This window comes from Trachypithecus francoisi, unplaced genomic scaffold (assembly GCF_009764315.1).
Source record: "Trachypithecus francoisi isolate TF-2019V2 unplaced genomic scaffold, Tfra_2.0 Lachesis_group14, whole genome shotgun sequence".
Lineage (NCBI taxonomy): Eukaryota > Metazoa > Chordata > Mammalia > Primates > Cercopithecidae > Trachypithecus > Trachypithecus francoisi.
In genome coordinates, this window is record NW_022681459.1 from 42971129 (window position 1) to 42996743 (window position 25615).

Consider the following 25615-nt stretch of genomic DNA (forward strand, 5'->3'; position numbering starts at 1 on the left):
CTGTAATAAAGTAATTTAATACTGTAAAATGGTTTCCTATCACAGACACAACAAATAATTCCAAGAACTTGTTCTTGATAGCTATTTTAAATCACCATGACTGATTTTACCATGATTCACTTAAAACGAATAAAAACTATATATACTGAAATATTCCTAAAGTCAAACTGTAAATCTATAGAATACATTTTTCCTATTCAAACCTGTGCAATTCTTTATTGATACTAAAATATACAAACCTGAGTAGTCACTTCCACAAAATGTGATTCGTGCCAGAAAGCTGTGTGTGGTGCCTTCTAGATCACAGTCCTGACAGGGAGGTCTGTGATGAGGACGATTCATCTTCTAATATGTGAAACACTCTAGATCCCAATTCCTGATACTGGTTTACAACTATTCGGTAGGGCTGGTGGTAAAATCAGGAAGGGACACCACTTTCTCAAATCCAGGATTTGGGCCACCAGCGTGAGAGAGCAGCCTGTCTTCCGGGCTGAAGCTTCTAGTCGTCTCCTGAGAGCACTCTGCCTCCCACAGAGACACCACCAGCAGCAGGTGGTTAGGGGACAGGTGTTCTCTCTCAGGCCGACTGGAAGGAAGGCAGGCCTTTAGCTATTCTGAAGGCTGGCTGGCAACTAAGGAAACACAGTGACATATTACAAGATCAAACTTTTCCTACCCTCATCTCCAGCTCCCAGAAGTATTCAGTGTGACATGATTGTAAACAGATAAAAATCACTCCAGTGCTGTGTGCCCACCAGTTAGGACCCCCATTTCTTCCGCATCCCCACCCACCCTTCCCACTTTATGTACAATACATTCACCACCAACAAAAATTATTTTAAAAGGCAACATGAAAATTCTGTAAACTGGACCCAGCTCCAAAACCATTAATACTAAGAGTAGTCCCTTCCCCAAATATATACCTGAGTTTAGCTGCTCATCAAAGTTTAAAAGCACCACTCCATTCTTGAGTATACCCCCTCCCCCAAGTTTAAAGTGATTTTCCCTGAAGAGTGTCTCAGGATTTGGAAAAGTCATCATTAACTCCACGTTCATTTGTTTTGCCTGACTGTCTCCATCAGCTGTGCAAGAGATCCCTGGACTAGGACCTTTGCAATCTGTGTGTCAGTCATCTAAGGAGTGTCCTTTTAGGGCCTGTGACTGGCTCCAGCTCAAGGATGGCACAAGTGGGTCGCCGTGAAGGGGTGGAGCAGGTGACGGGGATACAGCTGACAGGGCACTCCCCAGTTCTCCACATTCCAGTCTTCGTGTGCAGCTTTCCATTGCTTGGGGCTCATTTCCTCCTTGGACTAGCTCTGAAAAAAACAAAGACATTTTAAACAAAAATAAAAAATCAGGTTAATTGTTAAAAAAAAAAAAAAGAAAAAAAGTAAGCCCAAAGAGTGTCCAAGCTCATCTGTGAAAATGGCTTGATTCTATTTCATTAGCTACAGTTTACTTCCAGAGGGTAGGTTCTAGAGTCCTGGACTTCTCAACTCAGATCCCAGTCTCAATGCTTAACAGCAGTAGGACTTGCACATTGACAGATGATCATGATGCAGCCAATGACAACTACTTTGTGGGGGTCAAGGGAACGACTGCATGGGAGAGAAGCAGCACTCAGAGGCAGTACTCTAAAACCCACCAACTAGTCTCTCTCCAATGAAAAAGGGGGGAAGCATAAAACAGACAAGCGATCATGGCAGAAAAAATGTTGGCGGATGGTTTGGAAAAAATGAGGTTTAAATACTCACCAAATTGGTATACATACATTCCATATCACAATAGGAAAAAGAGACATGTGAGAAGTGACTTCCAAGGCCTCTTGCTCTTTTTCCAAGTGCCAGGGAAGCACGATCCAGACAAAGTTCCTGGATCCACAAGATACCTTAAAACATTGTTTCCGAACAGCAGGGATGTCATACACTTACTTCCCACCACCTGGAGGAAGAACAGCTCTAACTTTTAGTGACTCTTACCTGATCCAGGGGAAGTGTTGGAGGCTTATGAGGCGGCAGCTCCTCCTGTGACGTTGCTGCTGTGGGGGTCTTTGGGAACGAGGCCTGTGACTGGACTGGGTGCATCTGCATTCTACAGCCACGAGAAAAAAGTGATTAATGAAGACATGTTAATGACAAAAGAAACAAGACATTGCAGTCACGAGGGTACTGCCTTTGTCACCCCAGTGATCAGGCCTGGAATCATCCATACTGGGAGAACTCCACGTTCTGTGCCTCCTGGTGCAGTAAGTGGCACGCACACGCACTGCCTATGTATACTCCTGACAAAAGTGTTTAATCTACTTTTTTTTCTCTTAGAGACAGGGTCTTGCTCTGTCACCCCGCTAGAGTGTAGTGTCAGGATCATGGTTTACCGCAGCCTCAATCTTCTGGGCTTAAGGGACGCTCCTGCCTCACTCTCCTCAGTAGTTGGAACTACAGGTGTGTGCTACCATGCCCAGCTAAGTTCTTTATTTTCAGTAGAGACAGGATCTTGCTATGTTGCCCAGGCTGGTCTCGAACTCTTGAGCTTAAGTAATCTTCCTGCCTCAGCCCCGCAAAGTGCTGGGGTTATAAGTATGAACCACTACACCTGGCACAAGAGTTTCATCTAAACATGAGGAGACTATGTGATGAATCTAGAATCTGGAACACTCACCATGATAACTGGTCTGGACTCTTTGGAAAACAAAACAAAGGTAGGACAACTGCTATAAATTAAGAGACTAAACAGACACAGCAGTCAAATGCAAATCCATGAGCCTTGATGGGATCCTTTATCAGAAAAAAACAATCAAAATAAAACACAAAGAAATGGCTCTAAAAGACACTCTGGGGACAACTGAGGACAGAGAAATACAAACTCTATTAGATCCTGTCATTTGCCTTGAGTGTGGTGTCATTTTGAAATGGTGCTCCAAGGAATGTCCATTCTTAGGAGACGCGCGCTCAAGTATTGAGGGTTAAGGGCCATGATGTCTACAATTTACTTTCCAACAGCTTAGGAAAAAAAGTAAAGAAAAGAAAACAGGTATTGAGAGACATATAAAGCAAACATGACAAAATGTTAAATAGCAGAGAGGGTCTAGCAGTAAGACGACAGGATGGCACTGAGGCGAGGCATACTGGTTTTTATGCTGAATGGTACTGGTTTCAAGATTACGCTTCATAACTTTCATTTGTATATATCGATTTGAAAACTTCCTGGATGGCAGATCACCTCACTGGATCTCGAGAACATCACTACACAAGCATGTGTGAGAGAAGTCTCATGGGGACTTGCTTGCATTCTGGATAAACCTGGTTTTCTCACTCAATGATAGGGTAAGAAACGAGAGGTACGTAGTAAAACTTCAGTACTACATATGATCTCCTCTTCTACTCCTGCGTAGGCCTATTTTTTTTTTTTTACCTTGGTCAGTGTCTGCACATGGCAGCAATGTTGACACAGCCTTGCTTTCAGCTCTCAAACTGTGGTGATTAAGTTTACAGTATCATACAAAATTCAGCCAGGTGTGGTGGCGGGCACCTGTGATCCCAGCTACTTAGGAGGATGAGACAGGAGAATCGCTTGCACCTGGGAGGCAGAGATTGCAGTGAGCAGAGATTGTACCACTGCACTCCAGCCTGGGCCACAGAGCGAGACTTAATCTCAAATACATACATACATACATACATACATAAAAATAAAAAAGTTCACAATATCAAAATCTAACTCAGTCATTTAAAGTCCTATTCATTTTCATGAGGGGAAAAAATTTCAAAGATAAAGTTGGGCTGTAAGTCTAATACCTTCCTACAGAGTGCGCAATATCAGTAAGTCACATGCTTTTTTTGTTCTGAGATCATTAACTGTTATCTTCATCTCTAAGGCCATTTTTCTGTTTAAAATGAATATCCAGGCCAGGCGTGGTGGCTCCTGCCTGTAATCTTAGCACTTTGAGAGACTGAGGCAGGATGACTACTTGCGCTCAGGAGACTAAGACCAGCCTGGGCAACATGGTGAAACCCTACCTCTACAAAACAAAACAAACAAACAAAAAACCAAACAAGCTAGCTGGGTATGGTGGCACGTGTGTAGTCCCAGTTACTTAAAGGGCTGATGCAGGGGGGTCCTTGAGACTAGGGGGTCGAGGCTGCCGTGAGCCATGATCACACCACTGCACTCCAGCCTGGGTGACGAAGGGAGACTCTGTCTCAAAAATAAATAAAATAAACATCTGTTCTTTCCTTAGGGGGAAAAGCCCAAATGCAATCTTACCCTGATGGTCTGTACATTTCCTGGAATGGTCCCCTTATTCCACTTCTAGTGCCAATTTGTTCCATCATCACAGCTTGAAAGTGACCCAGGCCCTCTTCCTGGCAGCGATAGCTGGGACCCTCCTGAGAGAGGCCGTTGGGCTGGGTGGCCCCTGGGTGGTGAGGCGGGTGGGCAGCCACAGGGGAGGAGTAAGCCCTGGGCTGAAAGTGACTGGCCGGCTGCTGAGGTGTATAGGGAGGCCCTGGCTGCAGCATCACACCATGGGGCGGAAACGCTGAGGAAGCAAATCCCATTCCTGAACTCAGAGGCGGAGGCGGAGTTCCATAGAGATACTCGCTGGCTGACAACGAGCTCTGCCGCTTGGTGGCAGCGTTATGGTTGTCCAGGTCTAAAAACTCTTTGGGACTCTCTGGCCTCTCCAGAGATTCATCCAGCTTCTCTTCCTCGGGACCAGGATTCTGCCCGTCATTTGGGACTTTAGCAGCCACTGCATCCATACGGGTTGGAGAAGTTAAGGCAGCATGCAGTGTCTCACAGCCTTGCAGACTGGCCATGGCATTCTTATCTGAGAAGAGGGACCTCGGTGGGGGAGGCTGATTGGCTGGGGGCCCGCCGGGGCTTCCCTGGGGATGCAGAGGTCTCTGCCAGTCCGAAAAGCTCTGTGGACACGCATAGTAAGGAGTTCGCTGATAGTGGTGGTAGGAAGGCTGCGCTGGTGGGTGGTAGGAATACCTCATCCCTTGTGGGGGGCGATACCGGGGAAAGCCTCCAGAATGAGTGTGGTTAGACTGAAAGCCTCTTGGGGGGAAATGCTGGGGATGGGATGCTGGGGACTTCCCTCCCATCACAGGGCCCACACCCTGCAGGCCCGGACTGATGTGGTAATGGGCAGCTGAATTCGGGTACTCCAGGCCAGGCATGTACAGGGGGGAAAACTGGCTCATAGTGCCTCCCATCAAACTGGGGTCTGTGCTGGGCGGTGTCGTCGCGTTCTGTCCTGTGCATGGCATGGTTTCCTGAAACGTTCTGCCTCTGGGGCAGAGCAGCTTTTCAGAACCACTGCTACCAAGGCCCTTCCCTTCTGATCCACAAGGAGATGCTTCCCCAGTGACTCCGTTCTCGGGAAGAGTGCCCCTGTCTGCCACAGTGGAGAGGTCTCTCATGCAGCCTTGGGCGGCTGGGCCAGGGTAGCTGCTATCCGAGGGCCAGGGATTCTTGCCCTTGGTGGCTTTACAGTTGTCCGCAGATTCGGAGGAGTTGCTTTTGAGCTCCGGGCCCACTGTTTCCCTTTCTTGTGGTGAGCTCTGCCTGGTGCAGTCAGTCTGCAGGGAAGGCGTGGGGTGAGGTAGTTGTTTGAGGTATACCCCCTCTGAAGTACCAACATTTGCTGGTTTCTCTTCAAGGCCAGGCAACGGCTCTGCTGCAAAAAAAAAAAAAAAAAAAGAGAAAAAATAATTCGGTAGCTGAAATGACATATTAATGTAAAGAACACGCCCGAGTCAGATTAAGGTGGGTATGTGGTGACTCAAGTCCCAGCTGGAAATTGTTTGAGCCCTGAAAGAGCTCAGGACATTGGGGTCCCTGTACACTTCCTTTCACCCCTTTCATGGACACAAAGGTAAAATCTAGCACCTCTACAGCCACACTTACAGTGGGCTGGAGAATGGAAATGTCCTTCACCTTGGGTTGCCTGATTCGTAAGAGCCTGAGAGATGGCTTGTGGCTCCTAGACTCTAGACAGGTGCATGTGAAATACACCGGGAGGGGATGGTTGTTATCAGAATCGCTGGCCATGCTGGGAAGCTCTAAAATGTGATGCAACGAGAAAGAACAGGGCATCACGGGCATTCAGAAAGGCCAAACCCCTGATTTCTCTCCATGAGAATAAAAGCTCCACAGGAGGGACTTCCCCGTCTCCCTGTCGTCTCGGTCCATGCACACACAGACTCAATCACTTTGTTGAATGAATACACTCATTTTGTCTGCATGTCTTGAAGACAAGATGCCTACAACATAAAACTCAAAAGGCATCTTTAACACATTATGGAAACTTACTAAGCCCAATCAAATTAATTTATTAGACTCCTATGCTTGTTTATATCCTCAGAATTCTTTACCTTACTATTCAACCTACAAATATGGTGTTAACGAAGACTACAATATACAATAGTGGATAAGTGCATGTATATATCTATATAAAATAATCTATTTTTTTTTTTTTGAGGTAGAGTCTCACTCTGATGCCCAGGCTGGAGTGCAGTGGCACGATCTTGGCTCACGCAACCTCCACCTCCCGGGTTCAAGTGATTCTCATGACCCAGCCTCCCACGTAGCTGAAATTACAGGCACGTGCCACCACGCTGGCCTAATTTTTGTATTTTTGTATTTTTTGAGACGGAGTTTCGCTCTTATTGCCCAGCTTGGAGTGCGATGGCGTGATCTCGGCTCACCACAACCTCCGCCTCCCGGGTTCAAGAGATTCTCCTGCCTCAGCCTCCCGAGTAGCTAGGATTACAGGTATACGCCACCATGCCCAGCTAATTTTTGTATTTTTAGGAGAGACGAGGTTTCTTCATGTTGGTCAGGCTGGTCTCGAACTCCCGACCTCAGGTGATCTACCCGCCTCGGCCTCCCAAAGTGCTGGGATTACAGGCGTGAGCCACTGTGCCTAGCCAATTTTTGTATTTTTAGTAGAGACAGGGTTTCACCATGTTGGCCAGGCTGGACTCAAACTCCCAACCTCAGATGATCCACCGCCTCAGCCTCCCGAAGTGCTGGAATTACAGGCGTGAGTTACTGCACGAGGCCAAAATAATCTTTTTATAATCTTTCTAGGAGGACAGTTGTCCAGGTGTGATCAAATTACAATCCTGGTAACAGATCTGAAGGACAAGGTTAGAGATTCTTAACAACTTTTAAAGAGCTATTAAGATAGCTCAGGCTACCTGAAGCAGGCCTTAAAGGTCAATGGTACAAATTATACAATGAAAGTCAAAAAGTGTACTTTTCATTATTCAGTCAACATTAAACTTACAACTAGACTTATCAAAGACTTAACTAAACAGGATTCTTGTAAAGCTTTCAATTCCAGAACTCACTTGAAATCAGTATTAGAAAATTCTGCTAGAGGTGGTGTTAACAAAGTAGGACTTTTCATAAAAGAAATACCAAAAGGGTTTTCTTCCCTAACATTTTTTTTTTAAAGAGTTGGAGTTTCAACTCTGTCATCCAGGCTGGAGTGTAGTGGTGTGATCATGCGTCACTGAAACTTCGAACTCCAGGGTTCAAGTAATCCTTCCACCTCAGACTCCCAAGTAGTTGGGATTACAGGTATGAGAAACACTTTTATGTGGAATCTATTATCTTTTTTTTGAGACGGAGTCTTGCTCTGTCACCCAGGCTAAAGTGCAGTGGTGTGATCTCGGCTCACTGAAACCTCAGCCTCCCGGGTTCCAGCAATTCTCCTGCCTCAGCCTCCCAAGTAGCTGAGATTACAGGCACCCACCACTGCGCCCGGCTAATTTTTATATTTTTAGTAGAGACGGGGTTTCACCATGTTGGCCCGGCTGGTCTTGAACTCCTGACCTCGTGATCCACCCGCCTCGGCCTCCCAAAGTGCTGGGATTACAGGCGTAAGCCACCACACCACGCCTGGCCAGGAATCTGTTATCTTAAAGTCCAAGTGTCTCCATTCTCCTGCCAGGTACCGAAGAAAATTACATGCATGCTAGATATTTATCCTAGAAATAAGCATTAATTACAAAGTATTTTTTCCCCATTTTCTCCCCCTAGTAAATGTTTACTCCTCTTAAACAGCATTTCTAAGAAAATGCTTCCAAATTTGCCAGATCTCACTACTGGCCATTCTTAATAAATCCAGGTATGTAGCCAAAGAACAGAAATTGACTTCATAGTATTTATTTATTTATTTATTTATTTATTTATTTATTTATTTATTTTTTGAGACGGAGTCTCGCTCTGTCACCCAGGCTGGAGTGCAGTAGTCGGATCTCAGCTCACTGCAAGCTCCGCCTCCCGGGTTCACGCCATTCTCCTGCCTCAGCCTCCCGAGCAGCTGGGACTACAGGCGCCCGCCACCACGCCCGGCTAGTTTTTTGTATTTTTTAGTAGAGACGGGGTTTCACTGTGTTAGCCAGGATGGTCTCGATCTCCTGACCTCGTGATCCGCCCGTCTCGGCCTCCCAAAGTGCTGGGATTACAGGCTTGAGCCACCGCGCCTGGCCAATAACTTTCAAGATGGTATTTTTTTTTCTTTTTTGAGACATGCTTTTGCTCTGTTGCCAGGATGGAGTACAGTGGTGCAATCATAGCTCACTGTAGCCTTGACCTCCCTGGGTTCAGGTGATCCTCCCACCTCAGCCTCCCAAGTAGCTGGGACTATAGGCATGAACCTTTTTTATTTCTTCTTTCTTTTTTTTTTTTTTAAGACAGTCTCACTTTGTGGCCCAGGCTGGAGTGCAGTGGTGCAATCTCAGCTCACTGCAAACTCTGCCTCCTGGGTTCAAGTGATTCTCCTGCCTCAGCCTCCCGAGTAGCTGGAATTACAGGCACCTGACACCATGCCTGGCTAATTTTTGTATTTTAAGAAAAATGGGGTTTTGCTATGTTGGGCAAGCTGGTCTTGAACTCCTGACCTCAGGTGATCTGCCTGCCTTGCCCTCCCAAAATGCTGGAATTACAGGCATGAGTCACCATGCCTAGCTAATTTTTAAATTTTTTTTTTTTTTTTTTTGAGACGGAGTCTCGCTCTGTTGCCCAGGCTGGAGTGCAGTGGCACGATCTCGGCTCACTGCAAGCTCCGCCTCCCGGGTACAAGTGATTCTCCTGCCTGAGCCTCCTGAGTAGCTGGGGCTACAGGCGCCCGCCACCACGCCCGGCTAATTTTTTGTATTTTTAGTAGAGATGCGGTTTCACCATGTTAGCCAGGATGGTATCCATCTCCTGACCTTGTGATCCACCCACCTCAGCCTCCCAAGGTGCTGGGATTACAGGTGTGAGCCACTGTGCCTGGCAAATTTTTTTTTTTTTAGTAGAGATGGGGTTTCACCATGTTAGCTAGGATGGTCTCAATCTCCTGACCTTGTGATCCACCCGCCTTGGCCTCCCAAAGTGTTGGGATTACAGGTGTCAGCCACCATGCCCAGCCATTTTAAAATCTTTTAGTGGAGACAGTCTTACTCTCTTGCCCAGGCTGGTCTTGAACTCCTGGGCTCAAGTGATCCACTGGCCTCGGTCTCCCAAACTTCTGGGACTACAGGCATGAGCCACCAAAGCTACTGCCCGGCTGACAGTACTTTTTTAGAGGAACTATGATGACGTAGTGGGTAAAGCATGGGATGCTGGATCTAGTCTGTCTGAGCCCAAATCTCAGTTCTGCTATTTATCAGCTGGCTGAGAGCAAATAATCTAACATTTCCATGCCTTGGATTTTCCATCTGCAAAAAGGATAGCAACAGCAGCTATCTCGAATGCTTGTTCTGAGAATAAATGAGTTAAAAAGTATAAAAGTCTCAGGAAGGCTCATGCTTGTAATCCTAGCACTTTGGGAGGCCGAGACGGGCAGATCACGAGGTCAGGGGATCGAGACCACCCTGGCTAATATGGTGAAACCCCGTCTCTACTAAAAATACAAAAATTAGCTGGGCGTGGTGGTGGGCGCCTGTAGTCCCAGCTACACGGGAGGCTGAGGCAGGAGAATGGCGTGAACCCGGAGGCGGAGCTTGCAGTGAGTGGAGATCGTGCCACTGTACTCCAGCCTGGGCGACAGAGCCAGACTCCGTCTCAAAAAACAAAAACAAAAACAAAAACAAAAAAACCCCCAAAAAACTAGCGGGGCGAGGTGGTGAGCGCCTGTAGTCCCAGCTACTTGGGAGGCTGAGGCAGGAGAATGGCGTGAATCCGGGAGGCGGAGCTTGCAATGAGCTGAGATCCGGCCACTGCACTCCAGCCTGGGTGACAGAGCGAGACTCCGTCTCAAAAAAAAACAAAAAATTTAGCCGGGTATGGTAGCATGTACCTGTAATCCCAGCTACTCAGGAGGCTGAGGCAGAAGAAGTGCTTAAACCTGGGAGATAGAGGTTGCAGTGAGCCGAGATCACTCCAGCCTGGGCAACAGAGTGAGACTGTCTCAAAAAAAAAAGTCTCAGGAGGAGTGCCTGGCACAGCAAACGCCTACCTGTGCAGCAGTCAAAATTATGACCAGAAATGCCCTGGGATCTATAGACCGAGAGAAGGACTATGATTGGCCCAAATCTGAGAAGTTCAAGAAAGAGAGGCTAGGAAGGCCGGGTGCGGTGGCTCACGCCTGTCATCCCAGCACTTTGGGAGGCCGAGGGGGGCAGATCACGAAGTCAGGAGATCGAGACCATCCCGGCTAACATGGTGAAACCCCATCCCTACTAAATATACCAAAAAATTAGCCGGACGTGGTGGCGGGCGCCTGTAGTCCCAGCTACTCAGGAGGCTGAGGCAGGAGAATGGTGTGAACCTGCGAGGCGGAGCTTGCAGTGAGCGGAGATTGTGCCACTGTCCTCGCACTCCAGTCTGGGGGACAGAGTGAGACTCTGTCTCAAAAAGAAAAAAGAGAAGCTGGGAACTAGACAGATCACTCTTGGTTTGATATGCTGTGTAAAATGATTACTCATGAAACGAGCTTAAAGAGCCCAAAGTGACAGTGTGAATTACCTTGGTCATTCTCAGGCTCTTGTGTTTCAGTGTTCGGTGCCCTCCCAGGGTTGCCCAGGGCAGGCTTGGGGGCTGACACAGTGACCGACACTGTGTGAGCTACCTGCGGAAAAGGGCCAGGTAAACGCGGGGGTGCGGGCTGGTGGGGGTGGTAAGGCACACCTGGGGGGCAGACGCGGGAGGAGAGCTGCTGCATGGCGATCATCTCTGGGCTGTCCATCATGGAGTCCCCTCCCTGAACCCCCCGCAGAGCCTGGGCAGGCGCTCCAAACAAAGAACTGGGTGCTGGCACTGGAGGTGGCTGTAACCGATGTCCAGCAGACTTGCAGGGCGGTCGCATGTACCCTGTGGAAGCAACTCCATGAGGTAGGAAGCCTGATTGTTCAGTCCACTGGTTGTGGGGGACAGGTGGTCTCATGACTCGGGAATCCATCATGTGACCGAGAGTGTGAGGCTGGTGCGAGGGTCCTGGCCCCAGGTGGGGCTTCTCATCTGGGCCCAAGGGTCCTGGGTTCGTAGCACCGTGGTTCCCATTCCAGACGGCAGAGTGTACTCGATTCAGGTACTTGTACGAGCGATACATGTGGCTGGGAGCAATTTCTGAGCTTTCAGGAAAGTCTGGCGGCCGGGCTGGAGCTCCCCCATGCCGGGGAGGAATGAAACCTGGCTGGAACTGAGCTGGAGCATACACGCTTCCATCCTGACTTGGGCCACTTATCTGGCCAAGCTGCAAGGATCCAGGGTGTGGGCCCATGTTAGAAAGGTGCGTCAGCCCCCCACACATCTGCTTCTCCTCGGGTGTGCCTAGCCTGGGTCCTCGGAGGCTGTTAATTCCAACTGGAGGCTGGCAACAAGAAAAGGCAGCACAGTTAACCAGACTCACAGAATAAGGCACACTTTGTGACGTGCTTCTCTATGGGAACAGGCTCTTTGGGAAAGGAGGCAATGAACGACATTTAACCTGGAAAGAGACTTTTTCTCTGAAACGTACCTGTGGGACCCTCTGCACCTGCACCTCCTGAGTAGGCTGCTTACCTGCATGGCGAAAGGCTGACGCTGCTGCACAGGCTCCCCAGGGTGTGGCTCCGGGACGCCAGAGCCGTACAAGGTGGCAGGATCTGATCCTCGCAGAGGGCCAAATGTCCCTGGTACTGCTGGCCTCTGCAGCACATTGAGCAAAGCAAGAAGAGGAAAAAGGAAAGGCACAGACCTTAGGTTGACAACAAGGGTTTTCCTGAAGATGAACATTCTACTAAAATAAAACAGATGACTACACCTCGGCCGGAAATAGGGAGACTGTGAACATACGTGCTCACCCACATCAGGGCTTGCCTGTGAGCCCGAAGCAACTTCCTTCTCCAGTAGATACTAGATTCAATCAGTATTTCTCAATCTCCTTTTTATTACTCCTCCTCCCAAGGATCCATTTTAGCCGTTTCTCCCCAGTTACCTGCTACCATGAAATCTTTTTTTTTTTTTGAGACGCAGTCGCGCTCTTTCACCCAGGCTGGAGTGCAGTGGTGCGATCTCCGCTCACTGCAAGCTCCGCCGCCTCCTGGGTTCACGCCATCTTTCTGCCTCAGCCTCCCGAGTAGCTGGGACTACAGGCGCCCACCACCGCGCTTGGCTAATTTAACTTTTTTGTATTTTTAGTAGAGACGGGGTTCCATCATGTTAGCCAGGATGGTCTTGATCTCCTGACTTCGTGATCTGCCTGCCTCTCGGCCTCCCAAAGTGCTGGGATTACAGGCATGAGCCACCGTGCCCGGCCACTACCATGAAATCTTAATGTTGCAGATATACTGTACATTTATGTACTATATGTATACCTGTGCTTTACACAATAAAGATTACATTTTTTTTTTTTTTTGGAGACAGAGTCTCACTCTGTCGCCCAGGCTAGGGTGCAGTGGCAAGATCTTGGCTCACTGCAAACTCTGCCTCCTGGGTTCAAGCAATTCCTCTGCCTCAGCCTCCTGAGTAGCTGAGTAGTGCCACTGTGCCTGGCTAATTTTTGTATTTTTAGTAGAGACAGGGTTTCACCATGTTAGCCAGGCTGGTCTCGAATTCCTGACCTCGTGATCCATGCAGCTCAGCCTCCCAAAATGCTAGGATTGCAGGAGTGGGCCACGGTGCCTGGCCAGATTATATATTTTTTAATCCCAATTTTTGCCCACATTGAGAATACATAATTCAGAGAAAAAGGGAGGATTTAGAATAAAGGAAGGGCTGGACACAGCGGCTCATGCCTATAATCCCAGCACTTTGGGAGGCTGAGGTGCAAGGATTGCTTGAGGCCAGGAGTTTGAGATCAGCCTAGGCAACATAGTAACACCGTGTCTCTACTAAAAAGTAAATAACATAAAATAAAATGAACAAAGGACTCACGGGGGAAAAAGATTTCATCCATACACAGAAGTATTTTGTAGGAAGTACCAACGGAATGGCCTTTACATTCCTGTGAACTCACAAACCAGGTTCCTTACCATCTGGTTTAAAAAGGGTGCCTGGCTGGGCGTCCCACCGCAATGCAGGGGATGAGAAAAGCCTCGGCCATTGGAAGTGCCCGCCTCCCGCAGGGGCTGTGCGGAGCTGCTGCTCTGTTCGTCCCCAGAAGAGGGGGCTCGGCGTGTGGGGGGCAACGACTTTCCTCCATTCTCCATGGGCTGCTGTTTCCTGCTGGGCCCTTCTGGGTCCCTGGAGCGGGTCCAAACATGGCTCCCACCACTTCGCCCAGCCCGACTCCGTCTCTTCTCCCGCTTTTCATCCTCTCGAATCCAGAATTCTTCATCTGTGTCTCCATCTTCACCAGGAAAATGTTTCATCATGGCCCGATGGAAACACCTCTCTAAATTATCAGACATCTTGGTATACTCTATAGGAAGACAGGAGGATTGACTTCTAGGTATAGTTTATAGAAACTGTTTATAGAAACTATAGTTTACAGAAACTGTTTATAGAAACTATAGTTTATAGAAACTGACCTACTATATGTCACAAAAGACAATTCTAATAAATAAAAGATGCAACCTGGGTAAACTATGAGTTTAATTCACCTTTAGGGCACAATATATTGCAGAGCTATGGATGCAAGATGAACCAGACATGGTTTCTATTCTAAGATGCCCAAGGTTGTATGGTTGGGACAGGGCCTCTAGGACTATTAAATCAAACCAGGCTGAGCACAGTAACTTATGCCTGTGATCCCAGCATTTTGGGAGGCCAAGGCAGGAGGATCACTTGAGCCCAGGAGTTCCAAGACCAGACTGGGCAAGAATGCGAGACGTCCGTCCCTGCCAAAAAGAAAACATTAGCCAGGTGTGGTGGTGCATGCCCATAGTCCCAGCTACTTGGGACTGAGGGAGGAGGATCCCTTGAGCCCAAGAATTTGAGGTTGCAGTAAGCCATGTCTGCGCTACTGCACTGTAGCTTGGGTGACAGAGTGAAATCCTGTCTCAAAGTAAAAAAAAAAAAAAAAAAAAAAAAGCCAGTAAAAATTTAATTCTTTAAGGCTAAACTGCAGAAATACCAAATAAAAAATGGCTGAATCTGCTGTTTTTAAGCAGGGCATTTTGAGTTAATGCATAAATGACCCAAAGTAGGAGGAGCCATTTCTACTTTGATATTAGAGATCTACTACGCCAGCTTCTCCAGATGGTTGAAGAGTCAGCTCTATCTAGTGTCAGTCCCATCCGTGGTTAAAGAGGCACACACAGTATTATCCAGAACCAGACTGGTCTGCAGGATGAGCCAGTTAGGTGCCAGCTGCACTCTCTTGTCCTGCGGGGCAGGAGAGTCCCTGGCAGATACTGTGGTAAGTGGCTAGAATGGTCAATCCCATAACTTTTCATACACATTCTGCTCACTGTCCTACAGAAAAGTCACTAGGACGTGTATTTATAAAAAAGAAGGCATTTTATTCTTGATTACAGATATGTATCTAGCACAAACTCCTTCCCCGCTTACCACTACTTTCCCCATTATACTTTCGACAATTCCTGAACATGGTCTTCATGTCATTTACAAATTCCTCCTTGGTACAGTATAAACCTCCATTCAGTTTCTTCTCCATGCTGGAAATATCCATGGGGGCCTAAATGAGACACATAACTCTTTATAGTTAAAATATGCTGAGAGCAAAACATTTCATAGAGAGAGAGACGGAGAGAGAATGAGGATTCAGCAATGCTGTTCTGTAACGAATAACAGATAAAACGAGAAACATGACATGAACTTTCAACAGTTGAAAAGAAAAATCTATCAAAAATATATACATGAAACAAGAAACAAATGACAAAACCCAAGAAAGATACACACACTATAGTAGGAATTACTGCAAAGACAACTTCTACCTTAATAATCTGATAATAGTTAGGGGCATAAGATTCATCCACAGGTTCCAAAAAGGGCCAGGAATCCTTGTGAGCCTTTACCACGTCTAGAACTGAGAGCCAGAGAAGAGATCTTTATTAACACACGCACAGAGGAAAATGTGCATCACAAACGGAACAGTGGAGAATGGGAACTAACCTTTATACATAGCAGTGAAATCATCGTCCAACTCAAAGCTGTAAATCATAAAATAAGAAATTAATAGTAACTCTGACCACCTTCTCTCCTGAGTCCTCTCAGGTCTATTGCAGACACACTTGACTGAAGTAAGATTTGGAATAGTCCTAATAGTGTGGTTTAGATGAGCCTGTGATACTGATAACACTCCTAGAAATACAAAATGAGGGACAGTGGACCTTAGCAAAACCGGGAATTTCACTTCCCTCATCTACAAAATGGGGGGTTGCTGGATGATCCAGAACTTTATGGTTCTAGAATGCCGGTTATTTAATTGCACATTCTTTATTTCTTCACTTATTTTGAGACAGGATCTTGCTCTGTCGCCTAGGCTGGAGTGAAGTGGCGTGATCACAGCTCACGGCAGCCTCGATTTCCTGGGCTCCAGCGATCCTCTCATCTTAGCCTCCTGAATAGCTGGGACTACAGGTGTGTGCTACCATGCCTGGCGAATTTTTGTATTTTTGGTAGAGGTGAGGTTTCACCATGTTGCCCAGGCTTTACAGCACAATCTTTTTTTTTCTTCTTTGAGACAGAGTCTGACTCTGTCACCCAGGCTGGAGTGCAGTGGCACGATTTCGGCTCACTGCAACCTCCGCCTCCTAGGTTCAAGCGATTCTCCTGCCTCAGCCTCCCGAGCAGCTGGGATTACAGGCATGTGCCACCACGCCGGGCTAATTTCAAACAAAATTTTTATTAGAGACGGGGTTTCACCATATTGGCCGGGCTGCTCTCGAACTCCTGACTTCAGGTGATGTGCCTGCCTCAGCTTCCCAAAGTGCTGGGATTACAGGCATGAGCCCGGCCTATAGCACATTCTTAACCAGGTTTTATTCTACTTTTAATCCAAAAAAGCATACGATAAATGAGCTCCTGAACACTGAATGTGTATCTGGCCTCTTGAATTTTCAGTAAGGAGAAAAGACACACGGTAGCTAGTAACGTCACGGGAAGTAATAACCTCAAAAAGATAAACTGCTATTCACATTTCCAAGGAGCTCATTTACATAATAATCAGATTCTGATTTCATTAAATTAAGGGGATGAGGAAGGAAGAGCTTAGTGTAAGTCTTACTTCTGCTCCCACAGAGTGTGGCAGCAGGAGTGTCAGAGGCCGGGGTAGCCAGGCATGTCTGTGTGTGCCCGAGGAAGCGCGCCGGGGTCAGCTGTGAGTGCAGGGCCCGCCCCATGCACTGGCACGTGGTGACCATGTTACCCACCAGGGCTGTTCTGAGGATGACATGGGGAAAGTGCCTAAGTGCTTCATAAATGCTACCAGTTGCTACTGTTGCTGTTGTTACTAAATACTCACAGGTCTTTAGTCTTTTTTTCCTCTCTCATGGGGGAATTGGGGTCCAGATGGGAAAGTTCTGGAGGGAGCTCCTTCCCTTGAGCCAGCAGCCATGCCCTTTCTTCCCTGAGCTTTCTCCTCTTCGCTCGATCTACAATGAACACAAAGGCTGAGTGAGCTGAGCACACTCCAGACGCTGACGTGGCATGTTCCTTCATCATTGTGAGAAAAGGAAGACACCAGGCCACCAAAGCAGGATTATGAAGCAACTTCTGCTCCCTGTGCCACCCTCTCTTGGGTAATTAGGATGTTTCTACAGATGGAATGCTTTCAGACATGCGTAAACTAACTAATTGAACCTGTTTCCTCACTCACACTGAGTTCGAGGTGGGGAACGAAGGTGACAGGGCAGGCACAGGGTGGGCAGGAGGGAAGGGAGCAAGGCAGAAAAAAACAGAATGGCAGTTGAAGAAAAAGGAGAAAGTACAAGGTTGAATGAGGACTATCTTCTTGGATTACTTGAGGTCATTCTGATCTTTTACCTAAAAAAAGCAACATCCGCAAATCCTTTTTTAGGACCAGACTCTCAGTCCACACACACACAGGATTTTAAATGCACGCCCCAGCTCTTCACGTTCTGTGTTTATGAAGGCATCCATGCAAGCAATGGTCTGCTCCCCACCCCACGCCTACAGCAAGCAGCAGGCCCTGCCACCAGTGGGAGTTTGGCTGGGAAGAGGGGAAAGATGCCAGCTGGGACTGGCAAGGAGCTGGAAGGCAGGGATGATTTTTTCCCTGGCTCCCAGCCACAGCCATGAGCAGCACACTTGGCGTTCTACTCCCAGCCTGATGGAGCACTTACCACTTGCAGGGAACAAGGAGGTAGGGGCCAAAGAAAAGAGACAAGGAGAAAAATGAGACTGCCAGACAGCAAGGCACAAAGATGGAAGGGAGGAGAAGCCAGCACAGAGACTATTTTCTTTTCTTTCTTTTTCTTTTTTTTTGAGATAGAGTTTTGCTCTCATCGCCCAGGCTGGAGTGCAATGGCACCATCTCGGCTCGCCACAACCTCTGCCCCCTGGGTTCAAGCGATTCTCCTGCCTCAGCCTCCCAAGAACCTGGGATTACAGGTGTGCACCACCACGCCCGGCTAATTTTTTATTTTTAGTAGAGACGGGGTTGCTCCATGTTGGTCAGGCTGGTCTCAAACTCCTGACTTCAGGTGAACCGCCCGTCTCGGCCTCCTAAAGTGCTGTGATTACAGGAGTGAGTCACGGCGCCCCGCCTGGGCCTCTATTTTCTTCCCCAGTTCTCGCTTCTGTTCCACAAGGGATAGGCTCTTTGTCTGCCTACTGCTGTGAGCAAGACACGATCCCTGTTGGGTTACATTTGACTTGAGTTTTTGTTCCTAAATTATTTTCATTTGTGATGCTAATCTATTTCTCCTTTAATCAATGAAAGGAAGTTTGTTATTACCAATTTTTAAGAAAAATTTAAAAATTTTAAAGACTATCTTTCTTTCTTTTTCAACCTCTACAACTTTCTAAACCAACTTTTTTTTTTCTGGAAAAAAAAACAAAACAATTTCAACCATAAAGAAAACTGTAGGCCGGGCGCGGTGGCTCAAGCCTGTAATCCCAGCACTTTGGGAGGCCGAGACGGGCGGATCACGAGGTCAGGAGATCGAGACCATCCTGGCTAACACGGTGAAACCCCGTCTCTACTAAAAATACAAAAAACTAGCTGGGCGAGGTGGCGGGCGCCTGTAGTCCCAGCTGCCCGGGAGGCTGAGGCAGGAGAATGGCGTGAACCCGGGAGGCAGAGCTTGCAGTGAGCTGAGATCCGGCCACTGCACTCCAGTCCGGGCGACAGAGCGAGACACCGCCTCAAAAAAAAAAAGAAAACTGTAAATTAATGAATACCCATGTATCCCCCAACGTGTCAAATCTTAAACATTTTGTCTTATTAATGTTAATAAGTATTTCATGGTATGATTATTCCAGACCTTAACAATTCATTATTCTCCTTGATTCCAATTTTAGAAGTTTGTAAACAATGTATCAACAAAGTGATTTTAAAACATGTCTTCTCAAGCATGTGTGTAAGGATTCTCTCAGATGTGAATCCAGCAGCAGAATTACCAGATAGAAGTAAAAAGTATATATGTAAACTTCATCAGGCACTGTCAAAGGGGTGTCCATCATTTCCAATGAGGTTACAGAATTTTTTAAAAAGTGCTGTCCAGGGCGAGGCGCGGTGGCTTATTGCTGTAATCCCAGCACTTTGGGAGGCCGAGGTGGGCAGATCACCTGAGATCTGGAATCACCTGAGGTCTGGAGTTCGAGACCAGCCTGACCAACATGGAGAAACCTCATCTCTACTAAAACTACAAAATTAGCTGGGTGTGGTGCCACATGCCTGTAAACTCAGCTGCTCGGGAGGCTGAGGCAGGAGAATCACTTGAACCCAGGAAGCGGAAGCTGTGGTGAGCCAAGACTGTTCCATTGCATTCCAGCCTGGACAACAAGAACGAAACTCCGTCTCAAAAAAAAAAAAAAAAGTGCTGTTCAAAAGGTTGTAGGTTGTATTTACTTTTTTTTTTTTTTTTTTTTCGTTTTCTGAGACGGAGTCCTACTGTGTTGCCCAGGCTAAAGCACAGTGGTACGATCTTGGCTCACTGCAACCTCCACCTCCAAGGTTCAGGTGATTCTCCCATCTCAGCCTCCCGAGTAGTTTGGATTAAAGGTGTCAGCCACCATGCCTGGCTAATTTTTTTTTTGAGACAAGAGTTTCACTCTTATTGCTCAGGCTGGAGTGCAATGGCGCAATCTTGGCTCACTGCAACCTCCGCCTCCTGGGTTCAAGCGATTCTCCTGCCTCAGCTTCCCGAGTAGCTGGGATTACAGGCATGCACCACCACGCCCGGCTAATTTTGTATTTTTAGTAGAGACGGGGTTTCACACCATGTTGGCCAGACTGGTCTCGAATTCCTTTTTTTTTTTTTTTTTTTTTTTTTTTTTTTGAGACGGAGTCTCGCTCTGTCGCCCAGGCTGGAGTGCAGTGGCCGGATCTCAGCTCACTGCAAGCTCCGCCTCCCGGGTTTACGCCATTCTCTCGCCTCAGCCTCCCGAGTAGCTGGGACTACAGGCGCCCACCATCTCGCCCGGCTAATTTTTTGTATATTTTAGTAGAGACGGGGTTTCACCGTGTTAGCCAGGATGGTCTCGATCTCCTGACCTCGTGATCCGCCCGTCTCGGCCTCCCAAAGTGCTGGGATTACAGGCTTGAGCCACCGCGCCCGGCCTCGAATTCCTGACCTCAAGTGATCCACGTGCCTCAGTCTCTCAAAGTGTTGGGATTACAGGCGTGAGCCACCGCACCCGGCCTATATCTACTTTTTAAATAGCAATTTCATTTACCTCACATTCATTTAGTATGATAAAATACTTGCATATTAGCCAAACTCACAGATGTTACATATACTTTTGAAATGTTTCCATGTGCATCTTCCTGAATGCAGTGATATTCAACATATTTTCACGTCTACTACTGCATAGTTAGTGCTCTCTTCTGTATATTTCCTGTTAATTTGTCTTTGTGCCTATTGATTATTAGAGTTCTTACTGATTTGGAGAAATGCTTTAAATAATGAGTAAGTCTTCGTTGATAAGTGTTAAAATTATGTTCTTTTACTCTGTGATTTGTTGTTTTATTTTGTTAATGGTGTTTCTGTCACATGTACGTTTAAAAATAAATAATGTAATCAGGCCAGGCATGGTGGCTCACGCCTGTAATCCTAGCACTTTGGGAGGCCGAGGCGGGCAGATTACGAAGTCAGGAGATTGAGATCATCCTGGCTAACACAGTGAAACCCGGTCTCTACTTAAAAAAAAAAAAAAAAAAAATTAGCCAGGTGTAATGGCGGGAGCCTGTAGTCCCAGCTACTCGGGAGGCTGAGGCAGAATGGTACGAACCTGGGAGGCGGAGCTTGCAGTGAGTCAAGATTGTGCCACTACACTCCAGCCTGGGCGACAGAACGAGACTCTGTCTCAAAAAAATAAATACATTAAGTAATCAAATATGTCAGTTCTCTCTCTTTCCTTATGGTTTTTGCTTTTTGTACTTAAAAATTGTTTTCTTTTTTCTTTTTCTTTTTTTTTTTTTTGAGACGGAGTCTCCCTCTGTTGCCCGGGCTGGAGTGCAGTGGCCAGATCTCAGCTCACTGCAAGCTCCGCCTCCCGGGTTTATGCCATTCTCCTGCCTCAGCCTCCTGAGTAGCTGGGACTACAGGTGCCCACCACCTCGCCCGGCTAGTTTTTTGTATTTTTTAGTAGAGACAGGGTTTCACCGTGTGAGCCAGGATGGTCTCGATCTCCTCACCTCGTGATCCGCCCGTCTCGGCCTCCCAAAGTGCTAGGATTACAGGCTTGAGCCACCGCGTCCGGCCTAAAAATTGTTTTCTATCCCAGTATCTTAAAGATAGTCATTTACAACTTCTTCAGAAAGGTTCTGGCCTTTAGTGTTTCTGGAACTTACATAAGCAGTAGGGATTTACATTTTTTCTCTATAAATGAACAAGTGTCCTGGTTCCTCCCGAGAGACAGAGGTCTCGCTCTGCTAGGAACATAGCTCACTGCAGCCTCGAACTCCTGTGTATAAGGGATCCTCCCACATCAGACTCCTGAGTGGCTGGGACTACAGGCACATACCACCACACCTGGCGCTGTTTCTGAAAAACCCATATTCTCTCTCAAGGTCTGTTTCTGGTCTCATTGTCTATCTCTATGCCAACACCATTCTCTCTCAGTCACTGCAGATTTGCTCTCATTATGTGGCATAATGATTGCCCCTATCGTATTGTTTTTGTAAGTTATCACGGCTACACAAGGCCCTTTGTCGGCCGGGCGCGGTAGCTCACATCTGTAATCCCAGCACTTCGGGAGGCCGAGGCGGGCAGATCACCTGAGGTCAGGAGTTCGAGACCAGCCTGACCAACATGGAGAACCCTGGTCTCTAATAAAAATACAAAATTAACCAGGTGTGGTGGTGCATGCATGTAATCCCAGGTACTCGGGAGGCTGAGGCAGGAGAATTGCTTGAACCCTAGAGGCGGAGGTTGCAGTCAGCCGAGATCGTGCCATTGCATTCCAGCCTGGGCAACAAGAGCAAAACTCCATCTCAAAAACAAACAAACAAAAAAACAAGGCCCGTTGCTCTTTTATATGAATTTTAGGAACAGTGTGTCGAGATCCACAGATTCTCACCCAGGCTGGAGTGCAGTGGTGTGATTTCAGCTCACTGCAGCCTCTGCCTCTCAGGTTCAAGCAATTCTCATGCCTCAGCCTCCTGGGTAGCTGGGATTACAGGTATACACCACCATGCCTGGGTAATTATTGTATTTTTAGTAGAGACAGGGTGACGACATGTAGGCTAGGCTGATCTTGAACTCCTCAGCTCAAGTGATTCGCCCAGCTCAGCCTCCCAAGGTGTTGGGATTACAGGTGTAAGCCACTGTGCCAGGCTATCATAATTTTTTTTTTTTTTTTTTTTTTTTTTTTGGTGATAGAATCTCACTCTGTTGCCCAGCCTGGAGTGCTGCGGTGGTGCAATCTTAGCTCACTGCAACCTCTGCCTCCTGGGTTCAGGCGATTCTTGTGCCTCAGCCTCCCGAGTAGCTAGTTGGGATTACAGAAGTGTACCAACACGTCCAGCTAATTTTTCTATTTTTAGTAGAGATGGGGTTTCACCATGTTGGCCAGGATGGTCTTGATCTCCTGACCTTGTGATCTGCCCGCCTCGGCCTCCCAAAGTGCTGGGATTACAGGTGTGAGCCACTGCGCCTGGCCAGGTCATGCTGTCTTTTAATAAAAGCGTTCATGTTTACATTTACAGAATAATAATGAACAGCTGGGCACAGTGGATCACCTGAGGTCAGGAGTTCAAGAACAGCCTGACCAACATGGCGAGACCTCGTCTCTACTAAAAATACAAAAAAATTTGCCAGGTGTGGTGGCACATGCCTGTAATCCCAGCTACTTGGGAGGTTGAGGCAGGGGAATTACTTGAACCCGGGAGGCGGAAGTTGCAGTGAGCTGAGATCGTACCACTGCAGTCCAGCCCGAGCAATAGAGTGAGACTCGGTCTCAAAAAAAAAAAAAAGAAAGAATAATAATGAATATACCTACTTGGTGAATTTCTTAGCTGTAATAGTTTCCTGGATGATTTTCTTGGAGTTTCAAGACACACACCACCCCAAATATGTATACATACCTATGTATTTTTCTTTGTAGACACTAAATCTTTACAATACAATATGAAGTGGAAACGATAAAGGAAATCCTTGTGTTCATCCTGACTTTAAAGGGAACACTTCTAATGTTTCCCCATTAAGTAGAAGGTCTGCCTAGATTATTAAGATATTGGCTGAGGAAGTTTCATTCTATTATTCTAAGTTTGCAGAAAACCCAAGGAAGGCCTGAAACTACTAGAAGCTGGAAATGCCACAGACTCTTACCGATAGCCTTCACAGAGTGAAACCCTGTCAATACCTAGATTTTGTATTTCTAACTCCCAGGACTATGCGAGAATAAATTTCTGTTATTTTATGCCATCTGGTTAATGTAGGTTGTTATGGTAGCCCTAAGGAACTAATATAAAATTCAAAATTCAACCCACTACCCACCACTTCCTTTTTTTGAGACAGGGTCTTGCTCTGTCACTCAGGCTGGAGTGTTGTGCACAATCATGGCTCACTGCAGCGTTGACCTCCTGGGCTCAAGTGATCCTCCTACCTCAGCCTCCCGAGTAGCTGGACTACAGGCATACACCACCATGCCCGGCTAACTTTAAAATTTTCTGTAGAGATGGGGCCTCACTATGTTGCCCAGGCTGGTCTTGAACTCCAGGACTCAAGTGATTCTCCTGCCTTGGCTTCCCAAACTGCTGGGATTATAGGCATGAGTCAGTGCACCTGGCCATCAATCCCATCATCTTCTGAATTCTGCTGTTGCTCCCACCTGCTATCATTACTAAGAACATCCTCTCAGGGTAATCTACCTTTTCCAAATTGGTTGTTTTATGGAACAGAATGTTCTATAATTCAGTTCCGTAAGCCCACATGGAATTTATATCCAGTTTATATCTCTTCTTGCTTTCTGTATCTGAGGATCAGGGTTTTTCATCAAACCAAAAAACTACTCAATCATTGTTTCTGAATACTCTCTTGGCCTTACCGTACTGCTTCTTTCCTTCTAGAACTTACAGTGAACACATACAGGACCTTTCATGCTTTCTGCCACCCGCATCTGTTATGCAGCCTTTTCTGATAGTTGCAAATCCAATTTTCATGTTCTGCTTTGTGACACTGGGGCTGAGATCCTGCACATACAACTTCTCTTTTCTCTGCTGGCTTTATACTCTGCCAAAGGGAGCATCAGAGGGACCATGGGAGGCAGGCTGAGGAGGACTGCGATTTCCTTCCGTTTGTTTGCTGATGCCATTCAACCCGTCCTGGGATGGACGGTCCTGCATCTGTGAAGCCGCACTTGGCAGCAACAGCCAGGTTCTTCTGGAGTTTGCTGCCTTCACGAGTGCTAGCAGTGGGGCTGCAGTCCCCCACGCTTGACACTCCCACCTCCTCCATCTGTGTCACCACGGGGATCCCTTTAACCTTTTTTTCGTTTTCTAACTCCCATTTAACCAGAGTCATGTGACGTTTTCTCTGCTGAAGTATCTAGTGTAGTTCTGGTTTTCAAGGCTGGACCCCAACTGATTAACTACAAGTTACTTCTTTCGTCATGGCCGGCTTCATCTCATTCCAGTTTCCCAGACATATCACCCGAATGAGCATACAGCTCAGTAGCATTAAGTGTGTAAGTAATGTGCCGCCATCACCACTGTCCATTTCTACAATCTTTTCAGCACTCCAGTCTGTAACATTAAACACTAACTCCCCATTTCCGTCTCGCCTCAGCCTCTAGCACAAAACATTTGTCCATGTGCTCTGCTGATATCATTTAGTGTAATACCTTCAAGGTTCATCCATGTTGTAGCATGTTTCAGAATTTCCTTCCCTCTTAAAGCTGAATAACACTCCACTCTGAGAGTATACTGCATTCAGGTTCTCCTTTAATCCACTGGTGGATACTTGGCTGTTTCACTTTTTGCCTTCTGTTTTTTCTTTTTTGAGGGCGGGAGAGACAGAGTCTTGCTCTGTCACCCAGGCTGTAGTGCAGTGGCATGATCTCAGCTCACTGCAGCCTCTGCCTCCCAGATTCAAGCAATTCTCCTGCCTCAGCCTCCCAAGTAGTTGGGACTACAGGTGTGCGCCACCAGGCCTGGTTAATTTTGTTTTTTTTTTTGGTATTTTTAGTAGAGATTGGGTTTCACCATGTTGGCCAGGATGGTCTCGATCTCCTGACCTCATGATCTGCCCCGCCTTGGCCTCCCAAAGTGCTGGGATTATAGGCGTGAGCCACTCCACTTGGCCTTGTTTTTGTTTTCTCTTTTTTTTTTTTTTTTGAGACGGAGTCTCGCTCTGTTGCCCAGGCTGGAGTGCATTGGCCGGATCTCAGCTCACTGCAAGCTCCGCCTCCCGGGTTTACACCATTCTCCTGCCTCAGCCTCCCGAGTAGCTGGGACTACAGGCGCCTGCCACCACGCCCGGCTAGTTTTTTGTATTTTTCAGTAGAGACGGGGTTTCACCGTGTTAGCCAGGATGGTCTCAATCTCCTGACCTTGTGATCCGCCCGTCTCGGCCTCCCAAAGTGCTGGGATTACAGGCGTGAGCCA

The 25615-nt window shown here is 47.2% G+C and overlaps 1 protein-coding gene across 3 annotated transcripts in view; it reads right to left on the reverse strand.

The window, feature by feature from the left end:
* Positions 1-72: 72 nt before the first annotated feature.
* LOC117096078 (cat eye syndrome critical region protein 2) overlaps positions 73-25615 on the reverse strand; it is a 201512-nt gene continuing 175969 nt past the window's right edge. For 2 of the 3 annotated variants that reach the window (XM_033233028.1, XM_033233027.1), the window contains 10 exons: positions 16847-16976; positions 15496-15533; positions 15318-15409; positions 14932-15058; positions 13452-13840; positions 12001-12126; positions 10966-11809; positions 4261-5680; positions 1980-2091; positions 73-1316 (listed from right to left, as the gene is read on the reverse strand). In XM_033233028.1, the coding sequence (XP_033088919.1) occupies positions 1311-1316; positions 1980-2091; positions 4261-5680; positions 10966-11809; positions 12001-12126; positions 13452-13840; positions 14932-15058; positions 15318-15409; positions 15496-15533; positions 16847-16976 (3284 nt within the window). In that variant the 3' untranslated portion in view covers positions 73-1310. The remainder of the gene's footprint in view (positions 1317-1979; positions 2092-4260; positions 5681-10965; positions 11810-12000; positions 12127-13451; positions 13841-14931; positions 15059-15317; positions 15410-15495; positions 15534-16846; positions 16977-25615) is intronic. The other variant, XM_033233029.1, reaches the window with a different exon arrangement.